The sequence below is a fragment of the Pan troglodytes genome, chromosome 10 (assembly GCF_028858775.2).
Source record: "Pan troglodytes isolate AG18354 chromosome 10, NHGRI_mPanTro3-v2.0_pri, whole genome shotgun sequence".
NCBI lineage: Eukaryota > Metazoa > Chordata > Mammalia > Primates > Hominidae > Pan > Pan troglodytes.
The window spans coordinates 43,674,163-43,693,797 of NC_072408.2; the positions used below are offsets into that span (position 1 = coordinate 43,674,163).

The following is a 19,635-nucleotide window of genomic DNA, read 5'->3' on the forward strand; positions in this document are numbered from 1 at the left end:
AAGGCAGCAGCTGAAGCTCAGGGGAGCTAGTTGGGCTTACAAATAAGTGTCTCCAGATGCCCTGCCACTCCCTAGCCTTGCCGTCCCTCTTTGTTCTTTCCTGAAAGCAGCCCCAGGGAGGAAGATACCTGCTAAATAGCTGTGTACAGTGTCAGGAGTGGAAGGGTGAGGAGGCTGCAACCAGCCGGCAGCTGGCCCGGAGGCAGGGCTGGATGGAAAGAGACTCCAGAGCTCAGAAAGTGCTGGTCTCAGGGGCAGCAGGGATCCAGAGTTGTGGGGTGAACACCTGTCACAACCCTGCCTCGCTTATCTTCATATTTGCCCCACTGCTCAGCACAGGGACAGGCACCCAGTAGAGACTCAGAAATGCCCAAATAGCAGAGGTAGGTAAGATTGGCCCGTTTCTGCAGTGACCAGGATTCCAGGCATGGGAGACTAGGAGGAGGAGAAACAGGGTCCTCAGCCCTGTCTAATGGGGGAGGGAGGGAAGAGACCCTTGCCTAAAGAGAGCCATAGAGAAAGTGCTAATAATAGAGGGCGTGCTGTGTCTCAATTGAACAACTGTTTACTGCACACCTGCCATGTGCCGGTGGCAACAGAACAGTGAACAACACAGCCCCTGCCGTGGTGGAGGTTGTTTTTGAGAGCTGTCTTGCTCAAAGGAGAAGTGAGGGGGCTTCCTGCAGGGAGGAAGCAGGCAGAAGTGGCTGAGGGCCACTGTGAAGCCCAGAGACAGAGGGAGGGAGGGGAGTGGCTGAGTGTTTGTCTGAGGCCTAAGAAATGAGGGCTGTAGGAACCTCCCTCATGGGTCACAGCCAGGCACAGAGGGTGGCATGGAGAGTGGGCATGACAGGACCCCTGTTTCTGGGACCTGGCCTCTCCTCCTGGGAGAGGACACAGATGCAAGGACATGGTGTTTCCTGGGGAACCAAGGCAACCTGTGCTGCCCCTCGGCCCTCCCTGCAAGGCATTGAGCAGCCGGAGGAAGTAGGGCTCTCCTGCCAGTTTCCCTTTGTGCAATCCTCCTTCCTGCTCCTCTCCACCCAGAAGCAGGCCTGGCAGCCTTGCCAAAATGCCACTGGCATGAACCAAGCACCCACACAGTGGGGCAGGGTCTAGGGTTCCCCAGGAAGGCTGGGCCTACCCTACACCTGGACCAGAGGAAAGCTGCCCACCCCAACATGCTCCGTCCCTGTGTCCCACCTCAAAGGAAAGGGACCTGGGGGCCTAAGGCTTGGTCCCGCTCGGCCCCACATACATGTCTGACAAAATTCTAGGACTAGTGGGGCCTCTGCCATCTTGGGGAGGCTTCCTTCTGCTTCTTTGCTTTGCAAGAGGGACCCTAATCTTTTCACCCCTCCAAGGCATTTGGCCATGACCAGACGCTGGGCCAGAAGCTGAAGGAGCAGGATGCCAGGCCTAGGAGTCAAATGGCGGTGGTCTGCCTGACTCCTCCAGGCAGAGGACCCAGTGTCAACCTGTGACTCATCCCAGTGAGCCCAGCACAGCCTAGCAAGGGTGGGGCAGGGGCCCCAAAGCTAGCTTCCAGAGATGGGGGGACACCCATGCTGACTTCCTTCCACATCCTGCCTGGGCTCTGTCACTCTACAGCATCCCAAAGCTCTTGCGGTTGTACCCTGTGTTGAAATCCAGTGTAACATGGGTGCTGGGAGGAAGGGTGGCCTTTTACTCACTCCAGAAAGAAATAGTTATCAAGCACCTATGATGTGTGCCAGGCACTATGCCAGGCATGGGGACACTAAAGAAACAAAGCCACCACACAGTCCGTGTGCTCACAGAGCTGTGCAGGGGAGGCAGACACAAACACGTAAACACCAACAATAAATAATTACAAATTGGGCTGAGTGCTGTGAAGACAGGAAAGTGTAATTAGCCCGTGCCTACCTCTCCCTGGCGCCAGAGGCCTGGCCTCATTACAGAACACCCGCACCTGCCCAACCTCCCAGCATGCTGCTTGGCCAGGGACCGTGGATCGCACTGGAAGCCAAGTACCCAGCAGAGCAAGAGGCTCCACTACAGTTTGAGGAACGTTTGTTGAACTAAACTGGAAAAAAAAAAAGATTTGTAGTACAACCTAATTTTACAGGCCATCGAGGCCCAGAGAGGCCAAGCATTTGGCCCCAAACCACACAGCTGGTGAGTGGCAGAGCCCCAGACCAGAAACCAGGTCTCCTAAGTCCAGGTTCAGTGCTTCTGCCACATCCCAGGCTGCCCGCTGGACAGTCTTGAACCCTTTCACAGCCTCCAGGAATCTGCAGCCTCCTGACCCATCTCAGATGCCTGCTTTGCAGGTCAGCACTGTCCAATAGGACCATATGTGATGATGGAATTGTTCTATATCTGTGCTGTTCAACCCAATCACCTGATACCACTCAGCAGGTGCAGGGAAAGGTGGCCAGTGTGGTGGGGTCGGCGGGTGGGAGAATGGGCAGGGCTGTGGAGAGAAAAAAGGCATAGTGGAGGTGAGACCCAGCAAGGAAGAAGGATTGGGTTTGGCATTCCAAGGAATCTTCCATCCCCAAAGCCATGGGGAGCCCCTGAAGGATAGTATGCACAGTAAAGACATGCCTTGATGAAAGCCTCTGTGGAACTCCAAGGGCGTCACTGCTCCTCTGAGCTCTACAGTACCTCCAACACTCCAGTAACACCAGCTGGAGTAGTCATTCATTCATTCAGTTGTCATTCTCTGTCAAAACCCCACACAAATAATTTCTCACATCCGCAGCACATAATGCTGGCCCAGCCTGAAATACCCTTCCCCTCCCCTGCCTGGACAGCTCTTGCTCTTCCTTCAGGCCTGAGCTCATGGTCCCTATCTGGGAAGGCATCGTAGACACCGTCACATGGGTCAGTGCCTCTTCCATGTCTCCATAGCCTGCCTGGCATGTGGAGGAGGCTTAATTTCTCTATCTTTGCTGTTAGTTCTCCTTTCTTGACCCTTCCCACACCTACAATTACGTCCCCAACCCCCAGCTCTGGGACCCTCAGAAATTCTGACCACAGGCCAGGCACCTATAATCCTGGCACTTTGGGAGGCCGAGGCGGGCAGATTGCTTGAGGTCAGGAGTTCAAGACCAGCCTGGTCAACATGGTGAAACCCTGTCTCTACCAAAAAATACAAAAGTTAGCCAGGCATGGTGGTGCGCACCAGTAATCCCAGCTACACGGGAGGCTGAAGCGGGAGAATCGCTTGAACCTGGGAGGCAGAGGTTGCAGTGAGCCGAGATCGCACCACTGCACTCAAGCCTGGGTGACAGAGTAAAATACTGTTACAAAAAAAGGGGGGCCAGGTGCGGTGGCTCGCGCCTGTAATCCCAGCACTTTGGGAGGCCAAAGCAGGCGGATCATGAGGTCAAGAGATCAAGAACATCTGGTCAACCTGGTGAAACTCCATCTCTACTAAAAACAGAACAAAACAAAATTTAACTGGGCATGGTGGCATGCGCCTGTAGTCCCAGCTACTCGGGAGGCTGAGACAGGAGAATTGCTTGAACCCAGAAGGCAGAGGTTGCAGTGAGCCGAGATCACGCCACTGCACTCTAGCCTGGGCGACAGGGCAATACTCCATCTCAGAAAAAAAAAGAACTTCTGTCTCAAAAAAAAAAAAAAAAAAGAACTTCTAACCACATAGCCACAGTCTGCCAAAGACCCTCAGCCCCCAGCCTAGGTCCTCCCACTCCCAGGACTTGGACCCTGGACCAGCCCTGCTCAAAGGGAATATCCAGAGAATAAAGGCCAGGAGTGGCTAACTTCATAAGGGAGATGGCACTGACCCAGATCACGACCATAGGTGGGGACATGCATTTAGGGGAGAAGATGAAAGATTGACAGAAACTTGAGCAGGCTCATGTGAGAAGGCTTCTTGGAGGAGTGGCCCTCCTTCCCATCGTGTCCTGCAGTGATACAAAGATTTTCCCCTGTAGATTCCAAACCCTTTGCTGGCTCCCCTGCCCAGAGAGTCCCTGTCTGTCTCCCCAAGAGTCAAATCCTGCCCCAGAGCCTGACCCAGGCTAGGATGTGCCCATTGGAACATTCACCCAACAACTATGTCTTGCCATCCAGCATTTCCAGAGACCTGATGCTCCCCAGGCCAGGAGGCCTCAGGCCAAATGGGGAGCAGGGCAAAGAGGAGGCGCTGAAACTATGACACAGGGATGCCATTCTCATAAGGACATCCAACTGGGCTGCAGGGACACAAACCCTGTTCCCTCTGCCCCCACCCAGGGCCGAAAGGAGGAGCTCCAGGCCAGGACTCTGAGTGGGCAGGTGACTCCGAGAGGGACAGACAGACAGTAAGATAAGTGAGAGAGAGCATGACAATCGAAAACACAGAGGAGGCGGATGAGAATGCGAAGGAGACAGACCACAGGTTGGGTGGGAGTGACGTGGAGAAGGAAATGGGAGGAGGAGAGAGAAAAAACAAGAAAACTCCCCCTCACTTCAAGACCAGTTCCAGGAGGCTCTGGCAGCCCAGCCTAAGCCTCTTCCCCATTCCTCGCCTCTAGCCAGCCCTGCCCCTCCTCTGCTCTTTCTCTGCCTCCTGGATCATCAGGATTGTGTCCTGTTACCAGTGACAGGGGACTGGGGTAAAGGGGATAGACTCAAGAGGCAGGAAAGGGAGATGTAGATTCCTGTCCCTGGACCATGTAAGGACTAGAAGAGCAGGGTTCCGGAGTCCCAGAGGGTACAGGATGTCCAGGTGTTATTTCTAGTGGGGGTTGTCCAAGCCTGTCCTCACCTGAAGCCCCAAGCAGGTTTGTTTATTTGTACATCCAGGAGGGAGTTGGAGACTGCTTGGGTACCTAAACATCCTCAGAGAGACGGAAACCTTCCCCCACTTTCCATCTCCCACCTCCCAACCCCTGCCAGGCCTCCTGCTTCCCTGGGTGGGGGTCCAAGCCCCCAGGTGGTTCAGGCTCTGTACCAAGGCCAGGAGAGAGTGATGTCAGGCCCTCTGGCCTAGCTGGGACAGAGACCCCTGCTCAGAGAGTGCAGCCTGGACCAGGACCCCCAGGGATGCCAGTTCCAGAGTAAAGGGAGTAGAGCTCCTCACTCCAACTGTCCAGGTTCCCATCCATCATAATTGGGTGACCTTAGACTAGGCACTCAAGCCCTCTGAGCTTCCTCCTCTGTCAATTGGAGTGATGAGAATTAAAGCATCCACCTCAAGTGGTGGTTGTCAGGAGGATTGAAGATGAGCTGGGGGAGGAAAGGAGACAAGGGGTGAGGAGGGGAGAGGGAGGAGGTAGGGCTGGGCTGTTTGTGGAGTTTTGTTTATTTGGGGCTTTTTTGTGGCTGTTCCTGTTTGGCAGCCACAGCAGTGACAGTCAAAGACATCTCTACTGACTGCACCCAAGGAAGACTGTCCGGCCAGAAAGGAAGCAACAGGCAAGCCCCACATACCTCCCCCAGCCCAGAGCCCCAGGCTAGCATGCCTTCCATTGCTCCAGGGAGGTGAAGACATCCGAAAGCAAAGTCCCCTGGTGTGGGGCCCAAGAGGCAAGCCCTGCAAAGCCAGCCTAGGAGCCAGGGACTTGGCAATTAACCAAGACCTGTCAACTCTCAGGAGCTGACTGAGGCCAGAGGAAGGAAGCAAGAAATAGATTTAAGTCATGCACAGGCACTTGGAAGAAAAAAGCTTTCGGCTCCGAGAGAGTTAGGTGGCGGGGCTGCCCTAAACTGCACCCCAGACAGTAAGAAGGCAGCTTCCTTCTCTAACCCGCTACCCTTTCTAGGGGTCCTAAAACTTAGAGGCTCAGATTAAAGAGCTCCTCACCCCAACTGTCCAGGTTCCCATCCATCATAATCGTGTGGCCTTAGACTAGACACTCCAGCCCCCTGAGCCTCCTCCTCTGTCATTTGGAGTGATGAGAATTAAAGTGTCCACCTCAAGTGGTGGTTGTCAGGATTGAGGAGCTAATTCCTGCAAAGCCTCTGGGACATATCTGATGTATCAGCTGTTATTCTGGCCTTGGCAGAGCCCAGATGCCACTGCTGCCCCCTCCCTTCCCCACAGAGTACACAGGGGTGACGGGTGGGGGGGCAAGGTGCTGTGCTTGACCACATGCCATTCGGATACCAGGCCAAAGTGAGGACGGTGGGAGGCCAAGGTGGCCCCGCACGTGGGTGTTGAGTGGGGAGCGTGGCGCACGTCAGTCACCCACCGGTGCCTCGCTACCCTACCCGGCACCAGATCCTGGGATCAGGCTTAGGATGGACCCGTGGCCTCTAGACAGGGTCCTGTGCCCTTGTGAGCCAGAAGTGCCTAGTGTGTGAAAAAGATGTCTGCCCTGGATGCGGAGGCCCAGGGTCCGCGATGTGACTGGCAAATATTTCTCCCCCCTCAGGGGCTCTCTCTTCCTCTGGGCCCAGAGGGGGCTGCTACCCCTTCTATCTCTGACCATCTGTGACTCTCCCAGACACAGTCCTCTCTCTGCTCTGGCCCCTGCCACCCAGAGCAGGGTTGAGCCAGGTCCAGGAAAGACATGCAGATCCAGCCACCAGGGCCAGAACATCAGGACCACCAGGCCAGGAAAGGAGACGCAGGGCTGGGAGAGCTGGTAACCCCCTGGGGTGGAAGAGTGGGGTCTCAGGAACTGTGGAAAGGTAGGCATTGCCCTGGGCCAGGTGGGCCTCTGCCGCCCTGTCAGAGGCTCTGTGGGGGCAAAATGGGGTCTTTTCTATTTCTACTTCACAGATGGTATAAAAGAGGTCAAAGGAGGCAGAGAAGAGAAAGAAGAGTGGGGAGGAAAGAGTGTGAGGAAGGCAGGGATTCTCATTGCCCCAGAGCAGAGCTGCATTCAGCCATACCCATCGCCCCTGCTAGACTCAGCACCCGGAAGGCAGTACCACTGATTGAGGCCAACTTTGTCCCCTGTCCTCTACCAAGTGCTTTGTACATGCTACCTCCTGTGAGGTGGGTGTTTTCATCCCCACTTTACAAATGAAGACAAAAGTCAAGTAATGTGCCTGAGGTCACATGAGTGGTGAGCAGTCCAGCTGAGTCTTGAACCAGGTCTCACATTTCCAATGCTGAGAGCTCCTTGGCCTTGACCGTCTATGTCCTCCCAGCCTCTGAGACAATAGGGTGTACATAGTAGGTCCTCAATCAATGCTAGTTAAAGTGAAGGAAGGAAGGAAGGGAGAGGGGGTAGAAGGAAGGGGGAAGATAAGCCAGGGAGACTCTTTGGCAGCCAGAAAATAAATAATAAGTGCTGTTTTCCAGTGCCAGGCTGGCACGGTGCCCAGGATAGCTGCCCTACACTCGGGAGCTCAAGGCCTACGCTTGCCTCATCTTTTCCAGAAGTATGTGAGCCCAGATACGTCAGCCTTCAAGTATGCAGTGAGGTCTGCGGTGAGGCGCTCTCTCTTCTCTCCTGCCCCCTTGAATGGCCTTCCTTTTGCCAACTCCCCACCCCCAACCCACCCGGCCAGTCCAGCCTTGGCCCCCTCCCCAGAGCTAGGCCTGCTTTCTTTGGGGCAGGGGGCTGTGGACCAGCCCCCTAAGCAATGCAGATACCTGTTGGGAGGGAGACCTACATGCTGCTGGGGGAGGGGCGGGAGCACCCACATCATCCAACAGGTTGGTCAGGCTGGGAGGCGTCCCGCCCTCCTGCAGCTAATGAGCACTGTGCAACAGGTGTCTGCTCCTCAGTCCCCAGCCCGCCCCAGCTGTGACCAGAGCAACCAGAGCCTGCCACCCGACGCAACCCCAGGCTCACTCGCTCACCCCCCTGGGCCCTCCTGCTTCCGGCCGGGGGCACCATGGCCTGCCGCTCCTGCGTGGTTGGCTTCAGCAGCCTCAGCAGCTGTGAGGTGACTCCGGTGGGCAGCCCCCGGCCTGGAACCTCAGGATGGGACAGCTGCAGGGCCCCCGGGCCGGGCTTTAGCTCCCGCAGCCTCACAGGCTGCTGGTCGGCTGGCACCATCTCCAAGGTGACTGTGAACCCCGGCCTGCTGGTGCCCCTGGATGTCAAGTTGGACCCCGCTGTTCAGCAGCTGAAGAACCAGGAGAAGGAGGAGATGAAGGCCCTCAATGATAAATTTGCCTCCCTAATTGGCAAGGTGAGCACAAGTAGGGGGGTCCCAAACATGAAGGGCTGCCAGGCCTGGGCCGGTAGCTGAACTCTGTGTTTCCCTGAGCATCGATCACCGCGCCCCACCCCTGCACCCAGCCAATGGGGAGATGGCACTGCTAACCCGACAGGCTAGCTCTGAGCAGAGGCTGGGGGAGGGAAGTCCCTGATCCATCCTGGCATGTGGGGAGAAAGGGACCCCAGGATGGCCTTTGAGGGATGTGTTGATAATAACATGCTGCATGACCTGGGGTCACCCACCACCCAGGCAGGGACTGGGGAGGACCACCTAGTGTGGCCAGGGGTGCCCTCTCGCAGGAATGGCTGATGGAGGCATGCTCTGCGGTCCTACTCTGAGGCAAGTGGACAGGGGAGATGGCCTCCCAGGCACCACGCTCCTGTTTATCCCTCAAGCCTCTGGTCCCGCAGCATCTCTCTCAGCTGCCCCAGTCAGAAAAGCCAGCAGGGTGGAGGGTGAGTGCGGGGCTGCTGGAAGGAGGTTGCTGCCCAGACTGCTGCAAGTGAGGGTGCAGCTCAGGTGTCAGGAGATAGGAATGCAGGGGACGATGCCTCAAGTCAGAACAGGGAAGCCAGTTGGGCCTTCCTGCACCCTGCGCCCCTCCTGACTGCGGGAGGTGCATCCTCGGCATCACAACCACACTTCCTAGACTCCACTACCCATGGCCTGCAACAGGTCTGGGGCACTCGTGTCCACCTCTGCTCCCAGGGCAAGGGAGCTCCCAAGGAAGTCCTATCCACTTCCCAAATCTGTTCTTCACTCATCTTCTCCAAGAAACTCCTCCTGACTCTGCACCCTCCTGCACCCTCAAGAATAATCATGATAGTGCCAGCTGCCATTGGTTAATTGCTTACTATGTGCCAGGCACTGTGCTGATGCTTTTCAGGTTTATCTGTATTTCTCTCAACAACCTTATGGGAGAAGACAATTTTATGTCCATTTCACAGATAAGGAAAACTGTACATTTCTGAAACTGCCAGTAAACCAGAAGTCCAGCCTTCAGCCCCTGGCTCAGTCCTTGTCTGCTCTTGGCCTCTGATTCTGTGTTCCTCTGCATGTTGCTGGTCTCCCCCATGAGGTGGGAGCTCACAGAGAGGGGCAGAGGGAAGAAAGTAACATGCATTGAGCATCTACTTATGCCTCGCCCTCTGGAGGAACATTGCAAATGCAATGAAATTCAAGCCACACGGCTACCCTGCAGTGGCTGTTATTTTCCCAACTGTGCAGATGAGGAAACTGAGGACCAGCAAGGCTAAGTGCCTTGCCCAAGATCACACAACCAGCAAATGGTAGTCTGGATTTGAACTCAGGTCTGCTGAGACACGAAGTCAGTGGTCTCTGTGGTGGGAATCTTTTCTTTCCTTCTTCCATTCATGTGCCTAGACCAGAGTTTCATCATCCACACCTGGGGTACCCCTGGGTACCCAGAGGGGAAGGACCACTGTCCACTGAGGCAGAGCATCCCTTCCCCCAGCCCTAACTGCACAGAGCCTTGCATTGCTGAGCTGGTTCTCCCTCTAAGAGCAGCCCAGCTGCCCTGGGGAGGCAGGTCCCTAAAAAGCCACCTCCTGACCAAACCCAGTTTAATCCCTTAGAAGGAATGCTTCACTGAGCTATGGAATTTGGCTCAGATGGGTGGTTTTCTCCCTCAAACGCCAGCACTGATATCACCCTGTGCCCCTGCCACGGGGATGGGAGGATATAAGCACAGGGAAGAGGCCCTCAGGGTTGGGGCCCTGTGCCCAGAGACCAGGGCAATGCCCTTGAAGTTCTTTAGCAGAATTGGAGCCTCCCAACCCTTAGCCTTGACCTTGAGATGGGGTGCCCTTCAGGGTGGGACACAGGGAGCTGTGGGTACTGGCCGTTTGGGGGCCCTGGTTGCAGGGCCCCAAGGGGCCCCAGCTGACCCTTCAACTCTGCAAAGATCTGTTAGCCCCACCCTCCTTGCCTCCTTGTGGAGGCTGTGAGGGCCCACATGGAAGCAGGAAGTGGTTAAGATGTGAAATCTGGAGCAGCATTGCGGGGTTTAAATCCCGGTCCACCACTGACCAGCTGTGTTGTCTCAGGCATGTTATTTAACCTCTCTGTGCCTCAGCACACATTAGGTTAGCAGGCTCATTAGAATCAAATGGGAGAATTTTTGAAAAGCATTTAGAACATATCTGGTATATATTAAGTATATTATAACTGTTAAATAAAAAATGAAATAAATGGGCCTGGCCCAGGGAGCAGCTAGAACCCAGTTAGCCCCTTCCAGGCAGGAGCCTGGAGAGCAGGTGGGGAGAGGCTCCCTGCCGGATAGAGGAGTGAAGGGACTCATGGGCAGGGGGTATGGCGCAGGGCTGTTGAGCAATTATGGACCCAGAGGAAGGCCCAGGGGTGAGACGCCATGACCAGTGGGTAGGGGCTCTGGGTAAAGAGAGGAGAGGGGTGGGGGCCCTCTGAGGAACTGAGAGGAACCAGGGAGCACTCAGGAGGAGCAGAAACTCTCAGGAGGTGGCAGAGGCCCTGGAACACTGTGGTTTCTTCCACTTGCTGGCTGCGTTTTCCCGGGCAAGTCATTTACCCTCTCTGCGCCCCAGATTCCACTGCTCTGCTCTGCTCTGCTCTGCCGGTGGCCCTGAGCTCGTCCCATTGGAAGGACTGGTAAGGCAACAGTCACCAGATGAAGGGGGATGAGGAGAAGCAGTAGCAGCAGGAGAGGCCAGGGGAGGCAGGGAGGGCACAAGGCCGACCTCCAGCAGAGGCTGCTGGCTGGGCTTCTTGCCTTCACGCACACACAGACAACAGAGGGGATGGAGAGAGAGGCAAGAGGCAGGACTGCCTGAGCTTATCCTGGGGAGGCTGTAGAGAGGGAACCTATGAGCAGTGGTAAAATGCCTGGAGACAGAGGGATGGAGACAATGTCTTCACCGAGGCCTGTGTGACCTCTGGAAGAGCTGAAGTCAGCCTTCCCCCTGCCTGTATGCAGAAAAGCACAAACCAGCCACTGCTCATGAGTCTTTGAGGCTCCCTGGCTAAAGCCAAAGTCTGGCTGAAGGCCGGGGATTCAACAGCCCCCGCTAAGGAACACTACCTGTGTGGCCCAGAGGCACTCTCCTGTAAGACCTGCAGCCTCTGGGATGTCCGGCCTGTCTCCCTCCAGGAGTTCCAGTTTAGGCTGCTCGGTTTCCCCTACAAAACAACATGCCTCTCCCCTAACCTCAGCCCCAACCTGGCCCTACTTTTCAACTGGGCTTCAGTTTCTTCATCTGTAAAATGGAGAGGTCCCTGCTACAGCTGCTACTGTATGATCTAAGGGCAGAGGGCCAGGCAGAACAGAGAGGAGGAATCAGAGGTGAAGGCTCGGCAGTCTTCCTGGGTTGGAGGCAATTAACCTGGCACCTCTCAGGGCACCAGGATTATCAGCCCTCCCCAGGTCCTTGTTCTGAGAGGGAGGAGCCTTTCTGCAAGGAAGGTCCCAAGTGGGGAATGAATTTCCATCCCCGCCCACTGAGACAACCAGAGACTCCCCCAAGGGCAGCAGAAAACAGGGGGCTGTCCCTGATCTCCTAAGACCACAAATGCCTTCTAGCTGGACTGGCCGGCCAAACGCACACCATGTCCCAGCGAGCTAGTGCTGAAGCATAGGGAATTGAGGTTAGACTGTAGGAAGAACTTCCTGGTGTGAAGATTTCTCTGCTGCTCATGGGTGGAGGAAGGAGCCTCACATCTCTCCTCTCACTCCACCCTCAGTGTAAACATGGGGCTCCTGCTTGTCAAAACGGAGGCAAGGTGGGGTGAGCAGATACCTGTCCCCCCAACGCTCCCTCTCACACTCACAAGGCAGGGCAGAAACCCTCTTGACCTCCATCCCTACTGAACCTGTTTGGCTGTGAGTACAGCAGAGAGCAGGATTAAGGTTGGCTTCAAGCAGAACCTACCAGTACAGATACGCAGGGGAATGGCAGCCCGCAAATACCGTCAAACGCCATCATCCAGTATTCCTGCTGGCGTTGTCTGCTGTGAATGTCGAAGGGTCGTCAGAGCACTTCGGGAAAAACAAGGACACCCTGAAGAAGCAGAGCAGAGAGAGAGGGGCTGGCCCCACCTGACCGTTCGGGAGCCCACGAAGGTGCAGAGAGGGCAGTGGCCATCAGACGGGGCTCTCTGGGAAGCTGGGCCACCAAGTTGCTTTATGACCCTGGAGAAGTCACTTGACACCCCTGGCCTCCATTGCCTTCTCTGCAAATGAAGGGCCCAGCTCAGCTGATCCAAAAGGCTGCTGGCAGCTCTCGCAGGCTACGATTCTGGGAGCCTGGGCCAACAGCACCGGCAGTGGTGGGAGAAGGCCCAGCTACTCACCTGTGACCATAGGGAGCATCACTGGGCTGGTTATCAAAACATCCTCATGACAAACAACCCACACTGACGGGAGCCAGGCCCCAGCCAGGCCTCCAACCTCATGGCCTGCCCTCATGGCCTATCCCTGGCACCAAGGGAGGAGAGGCCCCAAGGGGGAGCAGATGGCTCCCAGTGTGATGGGGAAAGTGGTGGGTCAGGACAAATGAGAAACAGGTAAACTGGGGGCCTTTCAAGATATGAGTCATGGAGGGCTTCCTGCAGGAGGGAGCTGGAAGAACAAATGGGGAGGAGAGGAGGACCTGGTGATGGGAAGGAGAGTAGAGAGGACAGCCAGGGTGGGGAGGAGGGAGGCAGGGGGAGCCCCAAGCTGAGCTGGGCTGGACTGGGTAGAAGGAAGGAGAGGACTGCGCAGGACCCTGCCAGCAAGAGGCATATGGTAGGCAGAGTCTGAGAGGCGCAGCTGGGCTCAGAGCCCTCCCAGGGTTTCACCTCGAGGCAAAACTGTCCCTAACTGGAGGCAGAAGCCAGCCCATGAAGCGTAGCTGGGATCCCAGGGCCCACAGTGACCAGCAACACACAGGACGCATGTGTCATAGTGGTTAAAAGGTTCTAAACCCAAAGTTCCTGGATTCCAGACCTGGCTCTGCCACTTGCTAATTTTGTGACCTTGGGCAAGTTCCATCACCTCTGGTTTCCTCATCTGTAAAATACAGCTTATAATAGTGCCCACCCATGGGGGTGCTGCAGGGATTTCATGGGTCAAGCATGTAGAGCAAGGCCTGGCACACAGCAGGGGCCACATGAGCACCTGCTGTTGTCCTATCCCAAAGCACATCCCCAGGTGTCCCCACAGTCTCATGGGGAGAGTAGTGGCTCAGGACAAAGGAGGAGCAGCTAAACTGAAGGCCTCAGTGCTGGAGGGAAGAGGGAAGTCTTTCAACATGAGTCACAGAGAGCTTCCTGCAGGAGGGAGCTGGAAGAACAAATGGGGAGAGCAGAGGGCCTGGTGATGGGAAGAATAGAGAGGACAGGCAGGGTGGGGAGGAGGCAGGGAGAGCCCCAGGCTGAGCTCGGCTGGACAGGGTGGAGGGAAGGAGAGGACCGCGCAGGCAGGTGTTATCATTCCTAACTTCTAGCTGGGGAAACTGAGGTTCAGGGAGGCTCTGTCATTGAGAGGATGAGCATTTAAGGACAGTACTAACCAGGCCCTACACTGCTGAGTTTCCAGGACAAGATGGGACCACACTTGTCGTGGTGGGAAGGGGGCAGATAGGCCTCTGACACCCCATGTTCCCTGGGGTCTCCCGCCCCAGCCCCAGGCAGGCACGGAGAGCCTGTCGCATGCTTGGCACTCTCACACCCTCTTACCCCCTTCCTCTGCCAGCCCTGCCCTGCCCTCGCCTGGAAACCTTTGCTAATTGGCTCCACCTTGCTCTGATCCTGTCCTTATCTCACCATCTTCAGTTTTAACAATCAGTCATTGGAGGTGCTTTCTGCTGAGTGAGGGCCCTGGGTGGTGTGCATAAATGAGCTGCCACTTCCCAGGGAGCCCTCCGTGGGCTCTTGCTGGTCAGCCTGGGGCCTCAGCCCCCGACTGGTCCACACCTGACCCATTCGCCGCCTTCCTGCTCTCCCAGGTGCAAGCCCTGGAACAGCGCAACCAGCTGCTGGAGACACGCTGGAGCTTCCTGCAGGGCCAGGACTCAGCCATCTTCGACCTCGGGCATCTCTATGAGGAATATCAGGGCCGGCTGCAGGAGGAACTGCGCAAAGTGAGCCAGGAGCGGGGGCAGCTGGAGGCCAACCTGCTGCAGGTGCTGGAGAAGGTCGAGGAGTTTCGAATCAGGTACGTAGAGCCCCATGAGAGCCATGAGCAAGGCCTGAGGGCTGGGACCAAGCTGTGCTCAGATGGGAGGCACTTAAGCCAGAGAAAGAGGAAAGATGTTCTGCAACATTTCTTTACCTGAGACATTTATTGAGGGACTGGTATGTGCCAGGCAGTATTCTAAATACTGAGGATATGGCTGTGAATCTACAGCCGCCCCCTCCCTAATAGCAACCCTTAAAACAAAGTCAATCTTGTGCTGGCTCCCAGCTAAACCCTGTGCCTGCTGGCCCTTGGGCATCATCATAACCCGCACCCCCTGCCTCGAGCAGCCGTCCTCTTGTACCTATGGACACACTTGCTCTTGTCCACATGTTGCTCTGGCAATGGGAAATTACATCACTAGCTAGAACAGATGGGTTTCTGTTTTAGATGTGGCTTTAGATTTTGATCTCAACTGGGTTGGAAAGGAGAGGAAAGCCACCAGGAAGCAGGAAGGGGATGGAAAGAATGGGTTTGATTTGAATAAAGAAGCAATGCATGCCAGACATCAAGGTAGACTTGGAAAGAGACAGATAAGGAAAACAGCCCCAGTATGCAAGGTGCCTTTACAACTTAGTGGGGCAGACAGACAGACAGACAAACAGTTGCTGGGCAGTATATCCCAGCATTTATGGGCCCAGGCTTGGGCATTAGCCCAGAATGAGGTTTAATCTTCATCGTCACCCATCACTAGCTTTCTGACCTCCAGTAAGTGGCTTAATATCTGAACCTCAGTTTCTTCCTGTGTGAAACGGGAATGATTATGGTTGATGCCAATCTAAAGTAGGTATCTAACCTGAGGAGGAAGTTAAGAGTGTGGCATGGTGACTGGCAGTTATAAATGGCAGCTTTTCTATCCCTAAAATGCTGAAGTTCTCAGCACACAGCAGGTCTTTGACACAGGTTTGCTGAACTGAATTGGCCAGTCTAAAAGGAAAAGCTGGTCACTCGGGCTGCTTAGAGGAGAGGTGACCCTCTGTGGTCAGGTAGTGGGCAGAGCTTCAGGAACAAGGAGCCTGAGGCAGAGGAGAGTGGCTGTGCCCTGCACCGACCTCCTTGGGTCTGGTCTCCTTGCAAGGAGACCTCCAGCCAGCGTGAGGGGAGGACAGGGCAGGCTGAACCCCTGGTCTCCCCTCCTGCAGTGCTGCGGCCCAGCCCCAAACCCTGCCAATCTGAGGTGAGACCCACAACCTCCAGAGCAGCCGTCCAGGCAGGCTGGAGAGTGGAGAGCACCTGTCCTGTCCAGGAGTCCAGAGACCTGGGCTGTGGCTGAGTTTACCCATCGCCTCTCCCCAGCCCTGCCCTCCCAGGCCTAGGGACACACACAGGGCATCTGACTGCCCCTCCAGAGAGACCCAGCTTCCTAGTACCTGACCATGACCGGGCAGTCGGGGCAGCTCACCAGAATCTGTGACCCACTTTCCTGATCCCTAGTAGATCTTTGGCCCTCAAAGGCTCAGAGAATGCCAGAGCCAGAGGGAGCCCTGGATCCTCCTTTTACAGGGAAGGAAACAGGCCCTGAAAGGGCAGGGCTTGTCCTCAGTTACACAGCCTTGCATGCTAAGTCCCATCCCTAACCCCAGCCAGCCACTGGGTAAGGCTGCTCCCACGAGCTCCGCCAGATCACGTCCATGGAAGCACTTTGTAACTGGAAGTTCTATACACACACTACCTGTTGTTTTAATCTGGCTCAGCCCCCTCATTTGGCCTGCCGCCTGGTTTCTATCCGCCTGCTACCTGACTCTACTGCTTAGGCTGAGCCTCTCTTCCTCTCTCTGGGTAGGGAACCCACCCGAGTTGGGAAGGAGAGACTGGGCAAACAGCCTGGCTGGAGGGCTTCTCAGTCTTCAGACCAGAGCCAGGGGAGCTACAGCCTGACTATGCAGAGCCTAGGGCCCCCAGGAGCCAGGAGACGCCAGGCCAAGCCCCAGTAGGGAAGGGCTGTGCCCTGTCTCTACGGAGCCGATGAGATCAGCCTCACTCCCAGAAATAAACAAGTTGGGGGGGTGGGGATGGTGGTGCAGGTGTGACAAGCTAAAAAATGCCTGAGAACGGGTTTGGGAGCTGGTGGCTGACAGACTGGCAGAGGATTGGGAGTGGAATAGGGGACCTAAGCCTCTATGGGGATGGAGACTTCCGAAGGCTTTGAGGTAGCAGAAACCCCAAGGATCAGCAGTCTTGCCCTCTATTTACTAAGAACAAAGCAGAGGCCCAGCAAGGGGAAGCAACTTGCCCAAGGCCACACAGCAAGTGACTCAGGGATGCCACATACAGCTGTGCAAACTGTGCGCTGCACAAGTGTGCATGATTCAGGCGGTGGATAGGGACTGAAATCCAAACAAGCATCAGGCCATGCAGGGTACCAGGTCAAACAGCCCGTGAGGAAGGGGGCTTTTTTCTAATTGGCACAAAGGCTGGAGATGAAACAGTATTGGTCTTAAGGGGACTGGCTCCAGACTGGAACCCAGTGTCCAGCCGCAGCCCAGCGTTCCCCTCTGTCCTCTCCCCCGGGGCTCAGGGCTTGCTCCCACCCCACCCACAAAGCACACCTAGAGGTCCAGGGTCAAGGCAGACCTGGCCTAGCCAGGATACCGTGAGGATGCCCCCTCCAGTCCCCTGACTCCTGGTGTCCTTCTCTGGCAGAGGCGGTTTCCCAGGGCAGCTGCCAGACCAGCTGCCAGGCCAGCTGTCTCCCTCAACTCACCCTACTTATGTTCCCCCAGGCAGGGTGAGTGGCAGAGAGGCACCTGTGCTGTGCCGAGAGGCTTCCTGAGGCCGAAGCAGAGGGGCTGAGCCCCAGCAGGTGCTGTCCCCCGCTGCAAGCACTCTGTGAATTGCCCCCATTTAATCGTCACAGCATCACTATAATCGTGGCTGAGGCACACAGGAACTCACCCCAGGACACAGCTGGTTAGCAAGGAAGCCAGGATTTCAGCCCAAGTAGCCTGGCTCTGGTCCCCTTGCTTCATCAGCACACTCCAGGAGCCCCCAGTCCTTCCTTGAGCCTCCATTTCCTCATCTGTAAAATGAGACCAATGGGACTTCCCTAGCTGGGTGCTCTGAGGACCACCAGAGAGAGTGCAGGTGAAGCACTCAGCACCTGTTATTCCCCACTCAAGTCCAATTTAGTTCTCTCTGGGGATGCCTAGACAGCAGAACGTTCTCCCCGGCCTGCTCCTCTGCCCCACCCCCAGGACCTGTACCATCAAAGCCCCTAACAGGCTCTTGGCAGCCAAGGCAGTGGCCAGGGAGGGTGTGGGCCCCTGGTACACTGAGACCAGAAACCCACGTGCCCTGCCATTGGGTCCACGCCCCTCAGCTCCTCAGGTGGGCTGGTGGGAAAGAAGAAGGCATGAGGGGCGCCAGACATAGCCAGCTCAATGGGTGATGAGTGACACAGCCCTCCTGGGAGGCTAGGGCCTGAGGTAGGCAGGCGGCTGTAATTAGAGCCGCCAGTGATTCAGGCATTCCCCGAATAGGAGGGAAAAAAACAGAAGCTGCTGAATCCCCACAGCCGCTAGGGCCAGCGAGAAGTCTGGAGCCAGCAGACACCCACCCTGGGGCTAAGACAAACAAATGTCTTGACTGGAGGAAGAGGGTCGGGCCAGGGATCTGGGGGTCCTGTCCTCCCCACCCAATGGTGTCCTTGTTCCAAACCCAAGGTGGGAGCGAGTAAGAAGTCCAAACTGAGAAGAGCGTTATTGAGCTTTGTTGAGTATGGCCTATGCGGCCTGTAGCTGGCTGTCAACTGCGTCAGGGGTGGGTTTGTCAGCCCCCTGTACACGTGGGCACATGCCTACCCCTTAGAGGCAGGAAGCCAAGAGAGGAGGGGTGATGCAACTTGCCCAAAAACACACTGGGGGTCCATCTGACAGCAAAGTTCACACTCTTTCCAGCCTCCCTTTGGAGGGAATACAATGGGATGGTGTCCTACCGGCTCGCAAAGCAGAGGGGTGGTGGCTGGGGCTGCAGGGAAGGCATGGAGGTGGGAGAGGTGAGGTGTGAGCAAGATGCTCCCAGCGGACTTGAGTGAACCTGAGATTGTCAGGGAAGGAGGTCAGGTAAAGATAAGGGGACAAAGTGCCAGGGTGAGGGGCTGCACAATCAGGGAGGCCTCCTGGAGGGGAGTGGGTGTGGAGCAGAGCCAGGAAAGGGCAGAAGCCGCTGGGAGAGGACTGTGTCATCAGGAGGGAGTGAGGAACGGGGAGCCAATGCCAGGAGGTCGGGGGGAGAGAGAGAGGATGTGTCATAGAAGATGCAAGAGGGAGAAGGATGGGCTGCTTTTCTTTAATTGGCAAAGAGACCCCAAGTGGGATAGCACAGGCCCTGAGCCCCAACCAAGGGGAGTTCACCAGGCCCAAGCCCCCACCACATCCAGCTGAGCAACCCCTCTCTCCCTCCCAGGTATGAGGATGAGATCTCCAAGCGCACAGACATGGAGTTCACCTTTGTTCAGCTGAAGAAGGTAGCCTGCCCAGCCTGCCCCAGGGGCTCCTTCCTCATGGGCCCTGGGCCCTCTTTCCCTCCAGATATCCTACTCTCCTTTATGCCCAATCAAAGCCCTCAGAAGCTTAAGTCCCAGGACCAATAGACAGACAGGGAGATACCCCCATCCCCATCCAGCTCCTTTTTCGAGGCTCTGAGCCAGATCTCCTCTGGAATCACCCCCACTCTCACCCAGGAGGCAGCCCCCCAGCCCACTCCTGCCCTGGGACCCTCCATTCCCTCTCCCACCACTCACCACTGCTCCCAACCCCAGGACCTGGATGCAGAGTGTCTTCGTCGGACTGAACTGGAAACCAAGTTAAAAAGCCTGGAGAGCTTCGTGGAGTTGATGAAAACCATCTATGAGCAGGTGAGTGAGATGGGGCCAGTGTCTTGCCAAGCCCAGAGCTGGGGCCAGTGTCTTGCCAAGCCCAGAGCTGGCTGGTCCATGGGTAAAGGACACAGGGGAAGCACAGCCATCCAGTGGGGCATGGAACCTCCAACAGTCACTTACAATTTCCAGCCCCAGAATAATAATTTCCTAAACCCCTTCCTGTGATGGTGTCAATAACCCTGCATGACCCCTGGACATTCATCTCATGGAACATGGGCTGGTTCCCCAAAGGCCACTCTTTCTGGAAGAACTATACCTTTGTGTGCTAGAGTACTGAGGGCATGCTGGGGACCAGGTGCCTCAGACAAGGGTCAGGAGGCTGGCCTCAGTGGCATGGAACCCAGGGGTCTGGAACGAGCATTCTGATTGAACTGATCTCTCCCTAATTCCTGCAGCCTAAACCACAGCACCCACAGTGCTAGTTCTGATA

General features: G+C 56.1%; 1 protein-coding gene across 2 annotated transcripts in view; it reads left to right on the forward strand.

Annotated features, from left to right (window-relative positions):
- The first annotated feature begins 1,873 nt into the window (after nucleotides 1-1,873).
- Nucleotides 1,874-19,635, forward strand: part of KRT80 (keratin 80) — a 28,889-nt gene continuing 11,127 nt past the window's right edge. For both annotated transcript variants that reach the window (XM_054663303.2, XM_016923357.3), the window contains exons 1-4: nucleotides 1,874-8,085; nucleotides 14,097-14,305; nucleotides 18,731-18,791; nucleotides 19,086-19,181. In XM_054663303.2, coding sequence (XP_054519278.2) covers nucleotides 7,786-8,085; nucleotides 14,097-14,305; nucleotides 18,731-18,791; nucleotides 19,086-19,181 — 666 coding nt within the window. In that variant the 5' untranslated portion in view covers nucleotides 1,874-7,785. The remainder of the gene's footprint in view (nucleotides 8,086-14,096; nucleotides 14,306-18,730; nucleotides 18,792-19,085; nucleotides 19,182-19,635) is intronic.